Source organism: Oncorhynchus mykiss, chromosome 2, assembly GCF_013265735.2.
Source record: "Oncorhynchus mykiss isolate Arlee chromosome 2, USDA_OmykA_1.1, whole genome shotgun sequence".
In the NCBI taxonomy this organism is placed as follows: domain Eukaryota; kingdom Metazoa; phylum Chordata; class Actinopteri; order Salmoniformes; family Salmonidae; genus Oncorhynchus; species Oncorhynchus mykiss.
The window spans coordinates 60,398,403-60,420,001 of record NC_048566.1 but is presented as its reverse complement, the minus strand read 5'-3'; the positions used below and the strand labels follow the sequence as shown (position 1 = coordinate 60,420,001).

The following is a 21,599-nucleotide window of genomic DNA, read 5'->3' as shown; positions in this document are numbered from 1 at the left end:
TGTGGTAACAGGACAACAACCTTCCCTTCAATGTCAGTAAGACCAAGGAACTGATCTTGGACTATAGGAGAAAGGGGAGAGCATGCCACTATCCACATCGACGGGGCTGTTGTGGAGTGGGTTGTGAGCTTCAAGTTCCTTGGCGTCCACATCACTAAGGACTGAACATGGTCCACACACACCTGCACAGTTGTGAAGAGGGCACGGCACCGCCTCTTCACCCTCAGGAGGCAGAAAATATTTGGTATGGGCCCCTCGGATCCTCAACGTTCTACAGCTGCACCATTGAGAGCTGACTGGCTACATCACCTCTTGGTATGGCAAATGCACCGCCCTTGACCGCAACGCGTTAGAGGGTGGTGCGGATAGCCCAGTACATCACTGGGGTTGAGCTCCCTGGCAACCATGACCTCTATATTAGGCGGTGTCAGAGAAAGGGCCAAAAAACTGCCAAAGACACCAGCCACCCAAGCCATAGACTGTTCACTCTGCTACCGTCCAGCAAACAGTACCAGAGCATCGGCTCTGGGACCAACAGGCTCTGAGACAGCCTCTACCTCCAACCCATAAGACCGCTAATTAGCCATACTGCTAAGTAATCAATTGAATGGTACCCAAACTATCTTGCATTGACCCTACGCACACTCACTATGTCACACCCTGACCATAGAGCGCCCTTGTTTCTCTATGGTGTAGTAGGTCAGGGCGTGACGAGGGGGTGTTCTAGTTTAACATTTCTATGTTGGTGTTTTGCTTTGGTTCCCAATTAGAGGCAGCTGGTAATTGTTGCCTCTAATTGGGGCTCATGTTTATGTAGCTATTTTTCCCACCTGTGTTTGTGGGATATTATTTTGTGTTTGTGCATGTGCACCACGTAGTCACGTTTCGTTGTTCGTTTATTGTTTTGTTTTTTGCTTAAGTTTCACTTGATAATAAAGATGTGGAACTCTACGTACACTGCGCCTTGGTCCAGTTCTTAAGACAACCATGACACACTAGACTATACATACACACTCACTCACCTACAATACATTGACACTCCCATACACTACATACGCAAACATAGCATACTGTGCACACGCACACTTGTACACATAATTTGCTGCCGCTACTCTGTTCTTTGTTTTACTCTTATTATTATTATCTATCCTGATGCCTAGTCTCTTTACCCTGACTTCATGTACATACAGTGCATTCGGAAAGTATTCAGACCCCTTGACTTTTTCCAACGTTACAGCCTTATTCCTGATTAAATAAAATAAAAATGTATCAAATCTACACACAATACCCCATAATGACAAAGTGAAAACAAGTTTTTTGAGTTTTTGCAAATGAAAGTAAAGGTAAAACAAATAAACCTTTATTTACACAAGTATTCAGACCTTTTGCTATGAGACTTGAAATTGAGCTTTGGTGCATCCTGTTTCCATTGATCATCCTTGAGATGTTTCTACAACTTGATTGGAGTCCACCTGTGGTAAGTACAATTGATTGTACATGATTTGGAAAGGCACTATGTAAGGTCTCACAGTTGACCGTCCATATCAGAGCAAAAACCAAGCCATGAGATCGAAGGAATTGTCCGTAGAGCTCCAAGATAGGATTGTGTCGAGGTACAGATCTGGGGAAGTGTACTAAAAAATGTCTACAGCATTGAATGTCCCAAAAAACACAGTGGTCTCCATCATTCTTAAAGAGAATAAGAATCACCAAGACTCTTCCTAGAGCTGGCCGCCCAGCCAAACTGAGCAATCAGGGGAGAAGGGCCTTGGTGAGGGAGGTGAAAAAGTCTAGGCTACCTAGACTTTTTCAATCCAGAAGCTTCCAGAAGGACAACCATCTCTGCAGCACTCCACCAATCTGGCCTTTATGGTAGAGTGGCCAGACGGAAGCCACTCCTCAGTAAAAGGCACATGACAGACCGCTTGGAATTTGCCAAAAGGCACCTGAAGGACAAGATTCTCTAGTCTGATGAAATCAAGATTGGGGTCTTTGGCCTGAATGCCAAGAATCATGTCTGGAGGAAACCTGGCACCATCCCTACGGTGAAGCATGGTGGTGGTTGCAGCATGCTGTGGGGGCGTTTTTCAGCGGCAGAGACTGGGAGACTAGTCAGGATCGAGGGAAAGATGAACGGAGCAAAGTAGAGAGATCCTTGATGAAAACCTGCTCCAGAGCACTCGGAGCCTCAGACTGGGGCAAAGGTTCACCCTCCAACAGGACAACGACCCTAAGCACACAGCCAAGACACAACACAGGAGTGGATTCGGGACAGGTCTCAATGTCCTTGAGTGGCCCAGCCAGAGCCCGGACTTCTCTGAAAATAGCTGTGCAGCGACGCTCCCCATTCAACATGAAAGAGCTTGAGAGGATCTGCAGAGAAGAATGGGTGAAACTCCCCAAATACAGATGCGCCAAGCTTGTAGCGTCATACCGAAGACTTGAGTCTGTAATCGCTGCCAAATGTGCTTCAACAAAGTACTGAGTAAAGAGTCTGAATACTTATGTAAATGTGATATTTCAGTGTTGTTTTTTTTACAAACATTTCTAGCAACCTGTTTTTGCTTTGTCATTATGGGGTATGTGTGTAGATTGATGAGGGGGGAAAAATAAATTTTAATACATTTTAGAATAAGACTGTAATGTAACAAAATGTGGAAAAAGTCAACAGCGATTTGCTGGTTGAGAGAATGCCAAGAGTGTGCAAAGCTGTTATCAAGGCAAAGGGTGGCTACTATATAAAATATTTTTGACCTTTGTTGGTTACTACATGATTCCATATATTATTTCATAGTTTTGATGTCTTCACTATTATTCTACAATTAGTTTTTTTTTTATGTTTAAAAAAAAAAAACTTGAATGAGAGGGTGTGTCCAAACTTTGACTGGTACTGTATGATGTGCAGGGAAAAAGTCTCATTATTTTGCCTTAGCTAAGAACAAATTGTCATCCAACATCTCTGTCCAGATGGTGGTCTGGTCACATTCTGTCTCCTATCAGCATGTTGTTGTTTTTTAACTTTTGGAGCCAGTGAGAATAACACAAATAGTCAAGATGGCTAGCTTGATTAAGTCTCATGTATATCTTACTAGGTCCGTTTTTTTAGCCTCCATATATTCGCTAGTTCTAATGTGTCCATAATATTCATGATCTCCTTAAGTGCATGAGGGTGATAGTTCGTGGTGAGATTTTCCTTTTATGGTACTTAACCATGTGTCTCCCACCATAATAATAGGATTGTTTGTTACTTGTGAGCTCGATAGATACAGAAGTTATTGCGCAAGATCATTGTCATTGAAATTGATATCAATAATTGTATTATTTTGTGTCATGATTTATTGATATCAAATTAGATTTTTTTGTATCAATATAAATAATTAAAATGTGTATCAACAATTAAATTAGCAATATCAATAATTAGACTTGTTGATATCGATAATATCATTTTTATATAAATTCTATTATGACTTTCATTATCATATAATTACATCTGCATCCTACATACAGTTACTTGTGAGTCTACACACCCCTTGCACAGTCTTCACATTTTGCTGCCTTGAAATTAAATCTAAAAAGGATTACATTTTATTTTTTTCCTATAGATCTGCACAACTTATTCCTTTTTCAAAGTGAACGAAAAATATAGAACATTTTCCAAATAAATACAAAATGAAAATGTGTTGATAGTATATGTCTTCACACTACCCAGAGTTTACACTTGGTGGAAGCACCTTTGGCAGCCATTACAGATGTAAATCATTTTGAATAAGATTCTACTAACGGCAACTTACGGCAACATACAGTATGCATTGTTTTTGTCAAAATTACTCAAGTTCAGTAATTTGGTTGGGAATCATTTATGAGCAACAATATTCAATGCTTGTCTCAGATTTTCAAGCAGATTTAGGTCAGGACTGCTAGACCCTTCAGAAACACTTCAACACCTCTTGGAAAGCCATTCTGGTGTTTCTTTGGCATTAGAATTTGTGTAATTGTTCCACTGAAAAATACAACTATCGCAGGGTTATGTTTTCAGAAGACGATGGCAGGTTTTCCAAATTTTTTACCTGTCCTTTGCTTCTTTCATATTTATTTTGATCTTAAAACCTCTTTGGGAAAGGCGTGCCGCTAGCGGGACACCTCGACAACATCCGATGAAATTGCAGAGCGCGAAATACAGTATTATAAATATTTAACTTTCATAAAATCACAAGTGTAATACATCAAAATAAAGCTTAACTTCTTGTTAATCCAGCCGCCATGTCAGATTTCAAAAAGGCTTTACGGCGCGAGCACACCATGCAATTATCTGAGGACAGCACCCCGCATACAAACATCCTAGCTACAAACAGCTACATACAAACATCCTAGCTTCTGGGCCTGAGTAACAGGCAGTTTACTTTGGGCACGCTTTTCATCCGGACGTCAAAATACTCCCCCTATCCCAAACAAGTTTTAACATACTCCCCAGCCCCTCAATTTCTCTGTCCTTCACATCGGAGTGCTGCTGCAAGCTCTGTGTGTGTGTTGACCAATCAGAGTCACGGGAAATGCAGGTCGGGCACAAATCTGAAGGCGTGCTGTCCATTTTTATTCCGGTATTTATTTAGCAAATGTGATAACATCACTCCAGACACAAGCAAAAACACAAATGTATACACCTAAACATTAGCAATCTGGCATGCTGTACTGCGTGGAAAAGAGAGAATTTTTCAGTCTGATCAGATGTACTCTACTAACAGCAGCTGCATTGTCTTGCCTAAGGGTAAACAAAGTGCTAACGTTGTGTATTTATAGCCCTTTCTTTGTGAAAATGTGAATGGGATCAAATCAGGTTTATATTCAAACTTGGGCTGACTAGGCTACCTAGACTTTTTCAATCCAAAATAATGAACTGGAATTAATCAATAAACACAATAATAGCTGACAGGCTGTGAGTACATTTTTAATTAGGCCTACAGTTGCATAGGGCATGACTACACGACGCAAACCTGCATAAAGCAAGCTCAGCCCTGTGAGTTTTATTGTCCAATCATGATGTTTTCTGTATATAGGAAACCCCCCTAGTCCTTTAACATATACTCCATAACAAGTACAAGGTTGCTGCAGTTTGACAAGTACATTAGTGCTGGGCTGGAACTGAAACAGGCACACCCAGCAGGGTTGGCCTGCTCCAGTTGTAATAGGTTTATACATTGTGTATCATTTAAACGGTGTTTTAATTTACAACACGTTCTGACCTTGGTATACAAAGATGTACCCTTATTCATTGGGACCTATTCGTCTGCAGACAGGATTTCACAGCTCTGTATCTGTGGACAGAAAACATCACAAAGAAACAGACTACAATATATTAATTAGATGTTACTGAATATTATGTTGCTACAGCATATCAATGTCCTCATAGTTTCTCACTTGGAACTGGAGAATCTTTGCATAATGTCCACCCACAAAGGTACTTGCCCTATCCAGAGTAGCAAACCCTCACTGGCAACTGGACTGCTAGATAATCCTTTCACCCTCTTCCATGGCTATTAGTTAGCTAATTTCCCCCCAACATCAAACACCCCCTAATTTCGGACGCTCGTGAGGTTGGAGGACTAAATCATGTAAATGGTATTGTGAATTAACGGTCATTAAGTTTTGCGACTAAATCCACCCTTCTAGCTAACTGACCACAGATCTCGATGAAAATGTATGTAAATTAGGTTATGAGTTTTTTTTTTTTTTAAGTAATAGACATTTTGGGGACACGCTGTATATTGTATATACATTTTGACTGTTCAACAGACCACACAACATTTAATATCCAACTTTAAACCTCTGAAATATAGCTAACATATTTTCTAATATTGCTAGCTTATTTGATAAATGTTAATAACTGCTTAGTAACCAAAATGGAAATAAATTGTAAGTGTTAGACAATATACTGTATATCACTAAAACAGCTGAATGCTGTCTAGCTTTACCGTATGGAAATTGGAGTCGTCTGATGGTGGCATTTTGCGCAAACCGCAAACATCTATTTTGAACCATTTAACTTTCAAAACCAAATGTTATTGATCACATACACATATTTAGCAGATGCTATTGCTGGTGTAGCGAAATGCGTCTGTTCATAGCTCCAACAGTGCAGTAGTTTCTAACAATTCACACGTCTAAAAGTAAAATAATGGAATGAAGGAATACATAAATATTTGGATGAGCAATGTCAGCGTGGCATTGACTAAAATACAGGAGAATACAGTATATACATATGAAATGAGTAAAGCAGTACGTGTTCCATTATTAAAGTGACCAGTGATTCCATGACTATGCACATAGGGTAACAGCCTCTAAGGTGAAGGGTTGAGTAATCGGGTGGTAGCCGGCTAGTGATAGCTGTTTAACAGTCTGATGGCCTTGAGACGGGATGCTCTCAATCGTACATCTGTAAAAGTTTGTGAGGGTTTTAGGGGCCAAGATTCATTTCTTCAGCCTCCTGAGTTGAAGAGGCGCTGTTGCGCCTTCTTCATTTAACTTTTCATTACAGATAACATCAAACAAAAAAACGTGGGTACACTTTCAGTTTATTGTGAAACCTTTCATTGTCACCTTTTCAATGCCTTCGCTTTGAATTGTACATTTGTATACATATTCAGACGGAGTTATCTTTCTAAAATGTGTATAGTATGCAAAGTTATTTAGCTACATGTATTTCCCACCACGGCATGGAGAAAATCAAGCGACATGTTCCACGCCATGGAGGACTGCGGGACAGGGATGGCTATCTGCCGGGCGGCCAACGTTAGTCATCTTGTTTTTAGGAGATTACCACGTGTATGTGAATTTGCCAAGGTGCATGGTGTACCTCGGCAGACCCAGGCTGAGTGGCCGGGTGACCCATGGTTGTTGCAGTGGACCACCCACATTGCTTGCGCCAGAGGATGAAAATGCTCTGGTGCAGTACTGTATCTACTGGCCAGCCATGGGTTCCCCTTCATCAGACTGAAGCTGATGAATTATGCCAACAAAATACGCAGGTGTGTGGTGTTCTATTTGTTTATGAATGTAGAATGCTGGACTGACTGTTCTCAATGTGTGTGATGTAAATGTGTGTGTTGATGCCAAAATAAACATTTTCATCATGGATGGACAATTTCTATTCTAAGTGCTGGCTCCCCGGGGTGACAAAACACATGTACCTGCAGGCTCCAGGGACCAAGGAGCACATCACAGTGATGGCCTGCTTCAACGCAGCTGGAAAGGACGTCGCCCCCTTTATCAACATCAGGAGAGCCCTCTACTTCACCTCTTCGATGGGCAGGAGAGCCACATGGACCCAGAGTTGCTCGTGGCGGCTCTAAGGGAAGGGGTTATAGTTCTTTGTCTTCCACCACACTGCACCCATGTCCTGCAGCCGCTGGCCCTTTTGAAAGGTAGCTGGATACCTCAGCCATTTCGACCATTCCTACATGGTAAACAAATCAGAATTTGGAGAAACACAGAGGACCCAGGAGAGTGGTGCCATGGATGAGACCATGTGTATTGTGGTAGCTGTTGTGTACAGTCTCCGGTTACTATTATATTAATTCATTTGATGAATCAGTGTATTGCATAAGGAATATTTGATATTTTCAAATGTCTGTTCTTCATATTCTGAGCTGAGAGAACACCGCATTCCCATGATGCTGGGCATGCATGGCTGCCCCTCTTGTGGGGCTGAACTGTAAGTAGACGATGGTCATGACCTGTGCCTCGCCTGCCTATGTGTATGCCACCTGCGCAAAGCCCTTTCTGACCCCTGCTGCCTTTGACAGCGTCCGCCGTTATTCGCTAGGACCCACCCAGACCCACCACAAGAGGGAAAGCCCACGAAACCAATGGCAGGCCGTGGTCGTGGTCAGCCCCCCCAGAAACTGAATGGCGGGGGTTGGCCATTGGCTGATTTACCAAGCAGCACCTGACCTACTGGGCATCCCACTCCTCAGACCCATGGGTGGTGATGACCCTCTCACAAGGGTACAGGCTGCAGTTCCGACACCGGCCCCCACCATTCTCAGGGATCAGAATGACTTCAGTCACAGAACCCCTGAAAGCTTGCACCATCAACCAGGAGATTACATCTCTCCTGGGGAAGGGTGCGATCAAAAGAGTAAAAGCATCAGAACAGCAGGTGGCTTTTACTCAACCAATGTCCTGATTCCGTAGAAAGATGGAGGCTTCCGTCCAGTTCTGGATTTAAAACGGTTCAATGCTTTCCTAAAAGTTCTCCCCTTTTACATGTTGTGGACGGTAAATGTTCTCCATACTGTATCCGCAGGGGAGTGGTTCACATCCCTGGACCGAAAAGAGGCTTACGTTCACGTTCCTGTGTAACCGGAACACAGGCGTTTGCTGTGGTTCGCCTTCCAGGGCCAGGCATACCATTTTCCGGTATTACCCTTTGGTCTCTCCCTGGCTCCTTGCGTCTTCACAAGTGCAGCCCTGTGAACCCTCCACATACAGGGGATCAAGATCCTTTCTTACCTCAACGATTGGCTCATCTGTGCCCCCACTCGCAAGTTGTGGCCAAGGGCACAGCGCTGTCCCACGTCACCGAACTGGGTCTTACCATGAACAATGAAAATAGCAAATTCACACCAAGCCAAAAGTTCACCTTTCTTGGCATGGCTCTGAACTCCCGCGCTATGAGGGCATGTACAACACCTGTGCGTGTGGACAGCAATCTTCTTCTGCAACAATTCCAGTTGATTGCATTGGTGAAGGTACGAACATTACAACAACTGATGCGCATGCTCACGGTGGCCTCCACGGTGAAACCGTTAGGTCTGCTTACTTCAAGGCCACTACAAGTGTGGTTTAATGATCTCCGCTTGGACCCCAACTGGGACAGAAACACCAAAATACAGGTGACATGGGCGTGCTACTCTACTCTGCGACCGTGTACGAAGAGAGCTTACCTGGCTACAGGTGTCCCTCAGATCAATTCCGGCAGGGCGGGAAGTAGTGGCGGCCGGCGCTTAACTAACAGGCTGGGGAGCAGTGTGGCAACACAGGTCTGTAAGGGGAGAGTGGTGCCCCTACTGGAGGAAAGAGCTCATCAACATGCTAGAAATTCCTACAGTTTACCTAGCCCTGAATCATTTTCTGCAGTGTCCTGATACGATCAGACAATACATCGACAGTGTTCCACGTCAACCATCAAGGGGGAACCAGGTCTGTAAAGTTCCCTACAGGTGGCCCAACAACTCTTGATATGGGCCCTACCACATCTGGCCTCCCTATGAGCCATTCATCTCCCAGGCGAGGTGGCAGATTTCTTGTCACGACAGAAACCATGATATGGCAGCGGTTCAGAACAGAACACGTGGACCTGCTCCCTCTGGTTCTCTCTGGCAGAGTCCAAAAGCCCCCAGGGCATGGACGCCTCAGCTCACACATGGCCAGGGGGCCTACTGTATGCTTTCCCTCCCCAAACACACCCATTGCATAGGTCATCTGAGCCTGCAGAAACACAGATATCTCTGTTTTGAATTTTCTGTGCAATATATACTTTTTTCCCCTTTTCATTTTTGGACATTGAGATGGTTGGATCTGATGATGGGGCTGAAGAGCTATGTGCTGATGGAGCAGATAAATGAAGGGTTGAAAGAGAACCAATTGGAGAAGAGATGCGACCAAATGGAGAAGAGGATGGGCAGGAAGGTAGACGTCGTCCTGAAGTCACGAGTCTGCTCCACCTAATCTCAGTTGCCATGGTGCTGCAGGTGGAGCAGACTCGTGACTTCAGGACGACGTCTACCTTCCTGCCCATCCTCTTCTCCATTTGGTCGCACCTCTCTGTGGGGTTCTACCAAACACATCCTCCTCCGATGTTCTCCGTCCCTTTGCAGCAGAACTATATGTCATTGACCAATATGCCCACAGTTCAGGCCCATATCCATCTCTCCTGTGGCCAGTCAGCAGATAGGGGAGTGGCACAGAGAGGATGGATGCAGGCCACTTTTGAGGGGAAGGTGGACGGACTGGGGCTCGTTCATAATTCCCTTTGATCACCAATCTCAGCAAACTGCTGAGTTTGCCGAAGGAGGTCAACCACCTAGTTTCTCTTGCTATCCTGGTGTTGACTTGGTGATTTAGGATCAGCTTGCCACCAATGCTTTCCTTAAGGGACTTAAACATCTAAAGGTAGCATTTGAGGTAATGAACCATGACCTGGAACCCTGGCTCAAGCACAGCAGCTAGTACATGTGCACAACTTCAAGTCTACCATTGGCCAAACTCCGGGCTCAATGCATATCATCATGGTCTGACTCAAATTAACCACCAGCGATATACAGAGTTTAAGGGCTGGGTATGTCACCCAGGAACAGTTTGAGTCTGTGCTAGAAGAGGTGAAACATATGCAGGTGGAACTGAAAAGCCTTACACAACCCCCTACCCAGCTCCAATAGCTTCTGAGAGTGGAAGGAGGGGATCCAGCCAGGGCAGAGTGACATTCAGGTCTCCCAAGTCCTAACAGAGCCACCTGTTACCAATGTGGGGAGGGGCATTTCCGTAGACAATGCTCCAGGTCCCCAAGCCCTGCCTCGTTCAGAGCTTCAATGACAGGTAACCGCTCCAGGTACCAGCACCATGCCATCCACCATCCCCAGTCTACTGAGCGAGTTGCACTCAGAAAGACCACTGTCATTCCTCCTGAGCATGGGTGCCTCACCAACCAATAGAATGTTATATATTAACTGAGCAGAAAAAGAAACGTCCCTTTTTCAGGACCCTGTCTTTCAAAGATAATTCATAAAAATCCAAATAACTTCACAGATCTTCATTGTAAAGTGTTTAAACACTGTTTCCCATGCTTGTTCAATGAACCATAAACAATTAATGAACATGCACCTGTGGAACGGTTGTTAAGACACATCTTACAGACGGTAGGCAAGGTCACAGTTATGAAAACACTAAAGAGGCCTTTCTACTGACTCTGAAAAACACCAAAAGGAAGATGCCCAGGGTCCCTGCTCATCTGTGTGACCATGCCTTTTGGACATTGAGGAGATGCACTGCAGTACTTAATGCAGCTGGTGGCCACACCAGATACTGACTGTCACTTTTGATTTTGACCCCTCCCTTTGTTCAGAGACACATTATTCTATTTCTGTTAGTCACATGTCTGTGGAACTTGTTCAGTTTGTCTCAGTTGTTGAATCTTGTTGTTTCTTTTTTGTTTATATAAATATATATATATGCTCAAACACATTAAGAAGGAAATTCCACAAATTAACTTTTAACACGGCACACATGTTAATTGAAATGCATTCCAGGTGACTACCTCATGAAGATGGTTGAGAGAATACCAAGAGTGTGCAAACCTGTCATAGGCAAAGGGTGGCTACTTTGATGAATCTAATCTATTTGTTTAACACTTTTTTTGGTTACTACATGATTCCATGTGTGTTATTTCATACTCTTGATGTCTTCACTTCTTCTACAATGTAGAAAATTGTCAAAATAAAGAAAACCCTGTGAATAAGTAGGTGTGTCCAAACTTTTGACTGGTACTGTGGGTTTTTACTGAACAAAAATATAAACACAACATGCAACAATTTCAAAGATTTTAGAAAACCCTAGGAGTTACAGTTCATATAAAGAAATCAGTCAATTCAAGCAAATTCATGAGACCTTAATCTATGGCTTTCACGATGGCCACCCATGGCTGAGCCCCTGCCCAGCCAATCAGAATGAGTTATTCCTTTACAAAAGGGCTTTATTACAGACATAAATACTTCTGAGTTTCATCAGCTGTCCGGGTGGCGGGTCTCAGATGATGCCAGATGTGGAGGTCATGGGCTGGCGTGGTTACATGTGCTCTGCGATTGTGAGGCCGGTTGGACGTACTGCTAAGTTCTTCAAAATGACCTTCTCTGGCAACAACTCTGTTGGACATTTGGGCAGTCAGCATTCCAATTGCACGCTCCCATAAAACATCTGTGGCATTGTGTTGCCTGACAAAAATGCACATTTTAGTGGCCTTTTATTGTCCCCAGCACAAGGTGCACTTGTGTAATGACCAGCTTCTTGATATGCCACACCTGTCAAGTGGATGGATTATCTTGGCAAAAGAGATATACTCACTAACGGATGAAAACAAATTTGTACACAAAATCAGACCATTTTTGTGCATATGGAACATTTCTGGGATCTTTTATTTCAGCTCATGGGACCAACACTTTACATGTTGCATTTATATATTTGTTCAGTTTATATGGGGGATACAACCATTAGATCACTTGTTTTGGTACTTACCATGCATAGCTTGTTTTTGGTCTGAGGTTCCAGAAAGGCTGAAGAATTACAACATTTACATGGAACTAACTCTGCAAATACCACTGCTGGGTGATTTGAAAAGTCAGTCAATCGATCAATAATATACTCTTAGCTAAACATTCTTTACAATCTGTAGAAACTATGAGAATAAAAAGGTTCAGGACTTTTGTGAAACGTTACACCACAGTTGAAAAATATATGGCTAATAAAAATCAAAACGGGATGGTGTTCAGAGATAAATGGGAGGAGTACTGAAGGGGGGGGGGGGGGGGGTGACCAATGTAAAATTGTGTCTGTAAAAATGTAATATATTTACCAAAAAATTTATGGGGAATTGGAAATGCAGAAAATGGCATCGAGGCTTCCGTCAATCTACCCGCAACATTAAAGCGGGTATACCCCCCTAGTCTTGAGGGGTGGCTATACAGCAAAGCAGGATCAATGAGTTAGCCAGCTAAGGCTGCATTTACATAGGCAGCCCTATTCTGATATTTTTTCCCACCAATTGGTCTTTTGACCAGTCACATCAGTCAAAATACTAATTAGTGAAAACAATTTAATGGGGCTCCCTGTTGCAGTAATTATTTCTGGTTGTTTTATAGAGTTATCTGGCTAAATCATTGATCCTTTGTAGTATACTTCTGGACTTAACCATTTCAGTGATTGAGCATGCTATTAAGTCCAGAAGGCTTTTGATCTGTGTCTAGGAAAACCCTTTAGCAGACTACCACTACTGCTGTCACCTGGCTTACAGTGACTCCAAATGCATGAAGATGGAGAGGAAGTCACATCTTACTGAAGTAGTTGGTATAGGTCCCTCTGCTGTTCCACACATTGCACTGAAGACCACTTCAATGCATCACACACCACTAGACTTGAAACCTTACTACATTTTATTGGTTTTGTGGAGCTCGGAGTTAAGCAAGAAAGTATACACACAGACAATACAGCCATATTTGAATAAGTATTGAAATTCATACAAGCGAGTTGCTGCTTTGGACTTTCCAACCTCTTTACTCCGATTGAAAAGTAGTTTTGCCTCAGTCTTTAAAAATATTCAGTCATGACTCATCTCTTATTGTTAAAAACAGCAGTATTCCACCCAATACCAACCTATGAATATACATCTCTGAGCACTGTACTAATAAGAAAGTGGTGTTTGAAAAATGCTAGATACACTGCGACTAACATATATATATCACACATATGTAGTTAGCTATTTGATATAGCAGCAAACCTTGAGTGCAACACCCAAGACACCAATGTAGAAAGTCAAAAAGACTTGATCTCCAGTCCATTTTTACCACCCAAACCCCTTTATTGACAACGTTTAAATGACATACTTAATGTGATACAAGGTGTGTCTTTGTTTTCTATGTATGTATACAGAGGAGTCCCTTAATTGGAGTTGAGGGGTCACGGTACATTCCGTGTCCCCCTCCTAGAGTGTGTGCGTTGCTTGTGGACAGATTTCTGGTTTGGGGACGTCGTGGACAGAACGGTTATGTACACAGCTGTGTGAGCGAAGACGGCAGTTAAAAGTTAATAGCTTTCCCGAAGGAGGCTGCGAGGTTTGCTTCTCTGAAGGCCTCGGACACAGTCTGGAAGAGAGAGATGGATGGAAGAAGAGGTTAGATTGACAGGTTGGTGGTGTGGTCCCACAAATGTGGATGTGTGTGCATTTGAATGACATTGTGGCTAGGGCCCTATATTAGTTATTGTGCTGCTCGCAGTAATAATATGAAAGAATGTGTTGTCTTCCTCAGTCAGTTGAATGCGGCACTTCAGAACCGTGGTTACGTGCATAACCTTACTAGCGGCTGGGACAAACGGCGCAGTAAAACCGTTTCTAGCGATCCTGGCAAATCGTTTTCTTCCCACAAATTTACCTCCAGATTTTGAACGGTTGAATCTATTACAGACTATGACCCCAGCCCTAAAAGCTAAGACTGGAACATGTGCATGTTTTCACCTATGATACAAGCTGCGCAGGATTTGTTAGAAATGAGAGATGAATCTGCACAGAATAACTGAGCGCGGAATTGATTCACCAATCAAACATACATAAGATCTGTAAACAGCTCATCCATCTCCCCACCTCATCCCCATACTGGTATTTATTTTGCACCCCAGTATCTCTACCTGCACATTCATCTTCTGCCGATCTACCATTCCAGTGTTTAATTGCTATATTGTAATTACTTCGCCACCATGGCCTATTTATTTCCTTAACTTACCTCATTTGCACTCACTGTATATAGACTTTTTGTTTTCTTTTGTTCTACTGTATTATTGACTGTATGTTTTGTTTATTCCATGTGTAACTCTGTGTTGTTGTATGTGTCGAATTGCTACACTTTATCTTGGCCAGGTCGCAAATGAGAACTTGTTCTCAACTAGCCTACCTGGTTAAACAAAGGTGAAATAAAATAAAATAAATAAAAATATTGTTTATTCATCCCTGATGTTTTCCTGAACATCCCAATACCTTCCTGATGCATTTCAATCACTCCAAAGCATACTTCCTTCAGACTGAAATTTGCCATTACCTGATATGCCATCCCTTGTGCTATAACTTATTGAGATCATGGCAAGAAGGTCAGATTCTAAAGAGTCATCACATTTTTTTCCCCTAATAGGCCTACCCCCAAGTGTCCTAAAATAAATAATCAAATAGCTTGATGGTCCATGTTAATAGTATCATTGCCCCTGTCGTGTGTGTGTGTGTTAAACTCACGGGATGGGCGTGGCAAACTCTGGCGACGTCCTCGCAGGACGCGCCGTACTCCATGGCGAGCGTCGCCTCGTTGATAATCTCTCCTGCCCCCTAGACAAGGGTCAAAGGTCACCATAGTTAGCATACAACTTCATACGCTATAGCCCACATTTTCATCTGCTAAGGAGCACAGAGATAGCATGACTCACACAGCCCAGGATGTGAGCGCCCAATATCCGGTCTGTCTCCTTGTGGCCGAGGATCTTCACCAGGCCATCAGTGTCTGCGTTGGTCTTGGCTCGACTGTTGGCGGCAAATGGGAACTTGCCCACCTTGTATGGGATGCCCTGCGAAGTAGAGTTGAGGTTACTGTTATGCTTTATGGTCACTCTTCTGTGTTGAAAGTATATGTGTGATACTTTGAGAGACCTTGGCTCCTTTGGAAAGTCAACAATTTGGGGAGAATATCGCCACCTTGTGGCTAACTCTTATACCTGCAGGGATTTCAATACTGAACAAAAATATAAAACGAAACGAGTTACAGTTCATATAAGGACATGAGTCAATTTAAATAAATTAATTAGGCCCTAGTCAATGTATTTCACATGATTGTGAATAAAGATATGCATCTGTTGGTTACATATCATTTTTTTTTTAAAGTAGGCGTGTGGATCAGAAAACCAGTAAGTATTTGGTGTGATCACCATTTGCCTCATGCAGCGTGACATCTCCTTCACATATAATTGACCAGGCTGTTGATTGTTGCCTGTTGTCCCACTCCTCGTCATTGGCTGTGCGAAGTTGCTGGATATTGGCAGGAACTGGAGCATGTTGTCATACCCAGAACAGCCCAAACATGCTCAATGGGTGGCATGTCTGGTGGGTATGCAGGCCAAGTAAGAACTGGGACATTGTCAGCTTCCAGGAATTGTGTACAAGTCCTTGCGACATGGGGCCACGCATTATCAGGTTGAAACATGAGGTGATGGCAGCGAATGAATGTCTCAACAATGGGCCTCAGGATCTCATCATGGTACAGTATATCTGCATTCAAATTGCCATCAATAAAATGCAATTGTTTTCGCTGGCCGTAGGTTATGCCTGTCCATACCATAACCCCATCATGGGGGGTCACCCAGACATACATGTGGTCTGCGGTTGTGAGGCCGGTTGGATGTATTGCCAAATTCTCAAAAACAAAGTTGGGAGGCAGGTTATGATAGAGAAATTAATATTCAATTCTGGCAACAGCTCTGGTGGACATTCCTGCAGTTAGCATGCCAATTGCACGATCCCTCAAAACTTGAGACATCTTTGGCATCATGTTGTGTGATAAACCTGCACATTTTAGAGTGGCCCTTTATTGTCCCCAGCACAAGATGCACCTATGTAATGGTCATGCTGTTTAATCAGCTTTGTGATATGCCACACCTGTCAGGGAGATGGGTTATCTTGGCAAAGGAGAAATTCTCACCAACAGGGATGTAAACTAATTTGTGCACAACATTTGAGAGAAATAAGATTTTGTGCGTATGGAATATTTCTGGGATCTTTAATTTCAGCTCATGAAACCAACACTTTACATGTTGCGTTTTATATTTTTGTTCAGTGTATTTTTAAATCACAAATCAACATTTTGGCAGCTGATATCCAAACAAAACCATTGATCCAGTGATTATATTATATATAAAAGCCATGTCCGCTACTTAATTTGGTCAAAACTATGGGTGTTTGTTTGGGGAGATGTGTGTATCACCTCCTCTTTGAGCTGCTCCTCCGTCTTCCCCACCCATGCCACCTCGGGGTGTGTGTAGACAACAGAGGGGACACAGTTGTAGTCGATGTGCACGCCGCCCCCAGCCATGCCCTCCACGCAGATGATGCCCTCGTCCTCCGCCTTGTGTGCCAGCATGGGCCCGGCAATCACATCACCAATGGCATAGATACTACAGAGGGAGATAAATAAATGGGGAGGAAAGATTGCGGTATCACATTTAGTGCCTTTTGAAAGAGACCTTGGTGAGAGGTGGTTGGAATATAGGTGCATTGAAAAAGCAGGTGTTGAATATAACAGAGGGGTGTGGTAGTTTAGGTCTACCTGGGTACTTTAGTCTGGAAGCGGTTGTTGACAGGTATGCGTCCCCTGTTGTCCAGCTCCAGGCCCACGTTCTCCAGGCCCAGGTTCCTGGTGAAGGGCCGTCTGCCGATACACACCAGCAGCACGTCACACGTCAGAGTCTCGTTCTTCCCGCCGGCAGCCGCCTCCACACTGGAGGCAAGAACACAGTTACGTTTGGGCTAGGTCCTACCTATTGATTTTTAACTATAGACATTCATCTTAGTGATTTTGTCCATTCACAGCTAGATCCACCCTATATACACACATACACCACCGGGGGATGGAACTCACGCCACATCGATCTTGCCGTCGGGCCTCTTGATTGCACCCATGACCTTAGTGCCCAGCTTGAACTTAATACCCTGCTTCTGCAGGATGCGCTGGAAGTTCTTGGAGATCTCCATGTCGATACCCATGCCGCCCACGTGGCCCAGGAACTCCACCGCTGTCACATTGGAGCCCAGACGCTGCCACACTGACCCCTGGAGAACGAGAAGCCAAACAGGATGTTATGGACCTTAGGTGTCCCCCAAGAGTTGGAATCCTCATACCGCCACTTACTCTTTACAGACCATGCTGTAAATCGTGTGTATGTGTGTGCGCGTGTCATCCCTCACCAGCTCCACCCCAATGACTCCGGCACCGATGACGATGAGCTGCTCAGGGACCTTCTTCAGATCCAGGGCTCCCGTGGAGGACACCACGGTGTCCTCATCAACCTGACAGCACAGGGGTTAGGAGAGTTAGGACTCAGCTTTGACACATGTCAACTAACAGCTGGTCATCTGCTTCAAACTAGTACTGTAGTACATCAACGTGCCTCAATCCCGGGGAAGGGCGTGACCTCGGAGCCGGTGGCTATGAGGATATTATTGCTGTTGATGACCTGCTCACTGCCGTCCTCGGCCGTGGCCGTCACCTGGTTCTTGCCTGTAATCCTCCCATAGCCGTTCACGTGCGTCACCTGAGGGGAAACCGCCACATTACATCATCAATTAAAGACAGGGTCAAGTTCATAAACTCTGGAACAAAGAATCCAAGGGGAAGCATCAAAACAGCTTGCACTGGTATCAAACTTAGTGATGGATTCAAATTACAAGGGAGTACAGGAAAAAGACCATTGACAATTCCATTGACAATGTAATGTCCATAGATGGCCACCTCCATTTAAAGAAGATAGTCAAAACAGGCTGCTGATGTTTCAAGTTTATAATCCTGCTGAGGTGAAATCTCACTAACTAACCCATATTTCCAGATGCTGTCTTGATTAGTTGCCTAGATGTTGCCATTTATCCATAAAGTGAGCCAAATGTGTAATTTGAGTGAACTTGGCCTCCGCTCGGCTCCAGGCCTCACTCACATTGTTCTCCAGAGCCTGGGGAAATTCATATTGTAAAAATAGGTGTGAGTGGAGCACTGATTGGCTGTGAAAAGACAGGATTTTTCAAAAACAACCACTCCTTCCATCCCTCTTCAGAAGCGCAAAATATCCCGAATGTAGCTCATTTACAGTGCTAGCATGCTATATATATTTTTTGATGGCTATTTATTTTTTTGTTGTAATGAGACTACCCCCCCATGGGCACCATTGAAAATGATTGGCTTTCGGTTTAGAATCTCTGCCTATGAACGTGCCGATTCCAATTGATGGGAAACGGCTTGGATACCCTCCACCTTCTTTTAGCCTCTTTCTGACAAGAACTTCCACAGGATTATATATAGAAGGTGAGATGAAAGCCTGGCAGAGGCTAGAGTGAACTAGGCATCGCTCTTCCAACGTAGGGAGGAACTATAAAGTTGAGACCTCACCTTGTTCTGTTTGAATAAATGTGCAATGCCTCCTGTCAGTGCTTTGACCGCACCGCTCTTCTGTGACATCATCTTCTCCAGGTTCAATGTAATCCCTGAGACTGGCACAGAGAGAGAGCGAGACAGAGAGAGAGCAAGAGTCTCAAGTAAATGTTTGTTGCAAAGACTTGACTGGAGTGAAAGCTTGTCCACACCCTTCAGCTCTCTAGGACCAGGCTGCTGGTGACCAATGCTCTAGCTGATGTGGACTCTTACTTTCAATGCCCCTGCTTTCGAAGTCTTTGCCATGGGCCTGGTGGTACAGATATGAGTTGTTCAGTAGGGCCTATACAAAGGGACAAGGGAGACAGACATGTTACATTATTCAACAACTCGCAAAGACGAAGTTGCACAGCCGCAGTGTTGCGCAATAAGACCTAGCAAAAGTTCTATGAACCCCCTCAGTCCCAATGTTTACCTTTGAGGGGATACAGCCGACATTCAAACAAGTCCCGCCCAGGGTGGGATTCTTTTCCACACACACCGTCTGTAGTAGAAAACAAAGTTGGTGAACAATGACGACAAGATGGGCATCACTACTAATAAAGGGTTAAGCCGTATTTACACCTTCGGCTAGGTCAGCTTGAACAAAAAGATGCTATATCAAAACGTCCGCCCGACGGCACCTCTGCACAAACGCCGGAATCCCACTTTTCCAGGGAGGTGCGCAGAGCCCTGTGCGGACGGGAGCGAACATTCGATTGCTGCGGAAGGTAGATACACTGAGGCCTAATTTTTTACCTTAAAACCAAGCTGCGCTGCTTTGATTGCAGCAACATATCCACCAGGACCAGAGCCCACCACTGTGACGTCAGCATCAACTGTAGGAGTGCAAAGAACATGTTTATCAGAAGAGGCAACAAGTTGTAGAGGAACATGTTGTATTCACCTTGTGTAGATGTTGGGATTCAGTTGGATAAGAGCAGCACCTCGGATTAGCTAATTGGACGTTGGAGTGAAACGTTGACTTACTCTGTGCTTTGTCAGCGTATGTTCGGACGGAGAGAACAGTTGCACCCTGGAGCCGATTCGGGAGTTGGTGGCTCCGCTGTATGTGTTAGGAGAGGACACAAATTGAGACAGTGAGCAGACAGATTTGGACTTTAATGTCAGCTTGTGTTGTATATGGTTCTGCTGTGATGCTGTTGTAGTTGTCATCCAAGTCAAGAAGTCAGTTAATGTTGTCATCCATGTCAAGAAGTCAGTTAATGTTTCGTTTTTTTTATTCCGCACTCTAGAATGCAAGACAAAAATCCTGCAAAGGCCAATGCAATCTGAACAGGATTGCAAGTATTACAGTGAGTGAGTGTATGTGATGATTATAAGGTCGTAGAAGGATGAACTAGTTACAATACTAGCTACATTTGTTAACTACTGTTAGTTGTCAAGTACTGGTGAAAATAAAATAATAAATAGTTATCTTACTTACATATATTGTTGGCTAACAACAGTTATATGATTAATCAAATAGCTTTACAAAGCAAAGTTGAGTGCTTGGAGTTTGACAATCAATGATGTAACATTGGTAGCAGTCCACAAACAGGCTCGCGTGCTTGTCAGCCTGTCGGGCTAAATGTCATTTTCGTCATTCGCAAGAGGATGCTGTATTGACTGTGGTAGCTAGCTAGCTAATTTAGCTTACTTTGAGATAGATTATTTTGTAATGACATTAACGTTCGCCAATGTATGTACAAGACACGCACCAAGCAAGGCTAGCTTGGGAGGGCATATAATATAGGAAGAGCCAACTAACATTAGTTAACTAACGAACTGTGCACTCGCTAACGCTAGGCTAGCTAGCTGCTAGTATATAGCTGGAGAGTTTTGCGAGCATAGCTACTCTAGGTGGCTAGCAAGGCCTGTAATTCATAAATCACGTTGAAAAACAGCCGAGATAACTCTCCAACGTATGTCGCATTAACTCATATTTGTTCCAGACAACTTGAACAACTAATTGACATAGAATTGTTTTTCCTTACCGTTGCCAGAGTGCGATATACTTGATTCCAGCTCTGCATTTTGTATGTGTCCCTTTACAGGCTGCGTAACCTACAGCAGGCGGATCATCCAAGGACTCACGAAATTGCGCTTGCGCAGTAACAATCCAAGGAACACAAATACTGTCTGTCGCCTCCCTATGATGTAAAACATCTTTGGTGTCATACTACATTTAATCTGATCAAAACAGGTGTTCTAGAAATCAATAAAATAAAAATAAAGTTATTTGCGTCTAAAACATTAATTTAACCCATGACTGCGTGGACACTCAATCATCAAGTTTGCAGACGACACAACAGTAGTAGGCCTGATTACCAACAACGACGAGACAGCCTACAGGGAGGAGGTGAGGGACCTGGCGGAGTGGTGCCAGGAAATAACCTCTCACTCAACGTCAACAAAACAAAGTAGCTGATCGTGGACTTCAGGAAACAGCAGAGGTAGCACGCCCCTATCCACATCGATGTTACAGCAGTGGAGAATGTAGAAATCTTCCAGTTCCTCGGTGTACACATCACTGACGATCTGAAATGGTCCACCCACACAGACCGTGTGGTGAAGAAGGCGCAACAGCTGAAGCTGTGGAGAAGCTGGAAAAAAAACTCACAAACT

General features: G+C 43.7%; 1 protein-coding gene across 1 annotated transcript; it reads right to left on the bottom strand.

Annotated features, from left to right (window-relative positions):
- Window positions 1–13,181: 13,181 nt before the first annotated feature.
- LOC110492846 (dihydrolipoyl dehydrogenase, mitochondrial) lies at window positions 13,182–21,126 on the bottom strand. The gene is made up of 14 exons (XM_021567324.2): window positions 20,969–21,126; window positions 19,962–20,037; window positions 19,731–19,810; window positions 19,408–19,476; window positions 19,206–19,275; window positions 18,951–19,051; window positions 17,962–18,105; window positions 17,759–17,860; window positions 17,433–17,623; window positions 17,121–17,291; window positions 16,779–16,968; window positions 15,232–15,369; window positions 15,044–15,133; window positions 13,182–13,907 (listed from the first exon to the last, which is right to left on the bottom strand). Exons 1-14 carry the CDS (start codon window positions 21,005–21,007, stop codon window positions 13,842–13,844), a joined length of 1,527 nt encoding a protein of 508 aa, XP_021422999.1. The 5' UTR covers window positions 21,008–21,126; the 3' UTR covers window positions 13,182–13,841.
- Between the last annotated feature and the right edge of the window lie 473 nt (window positions 21,127–21,599).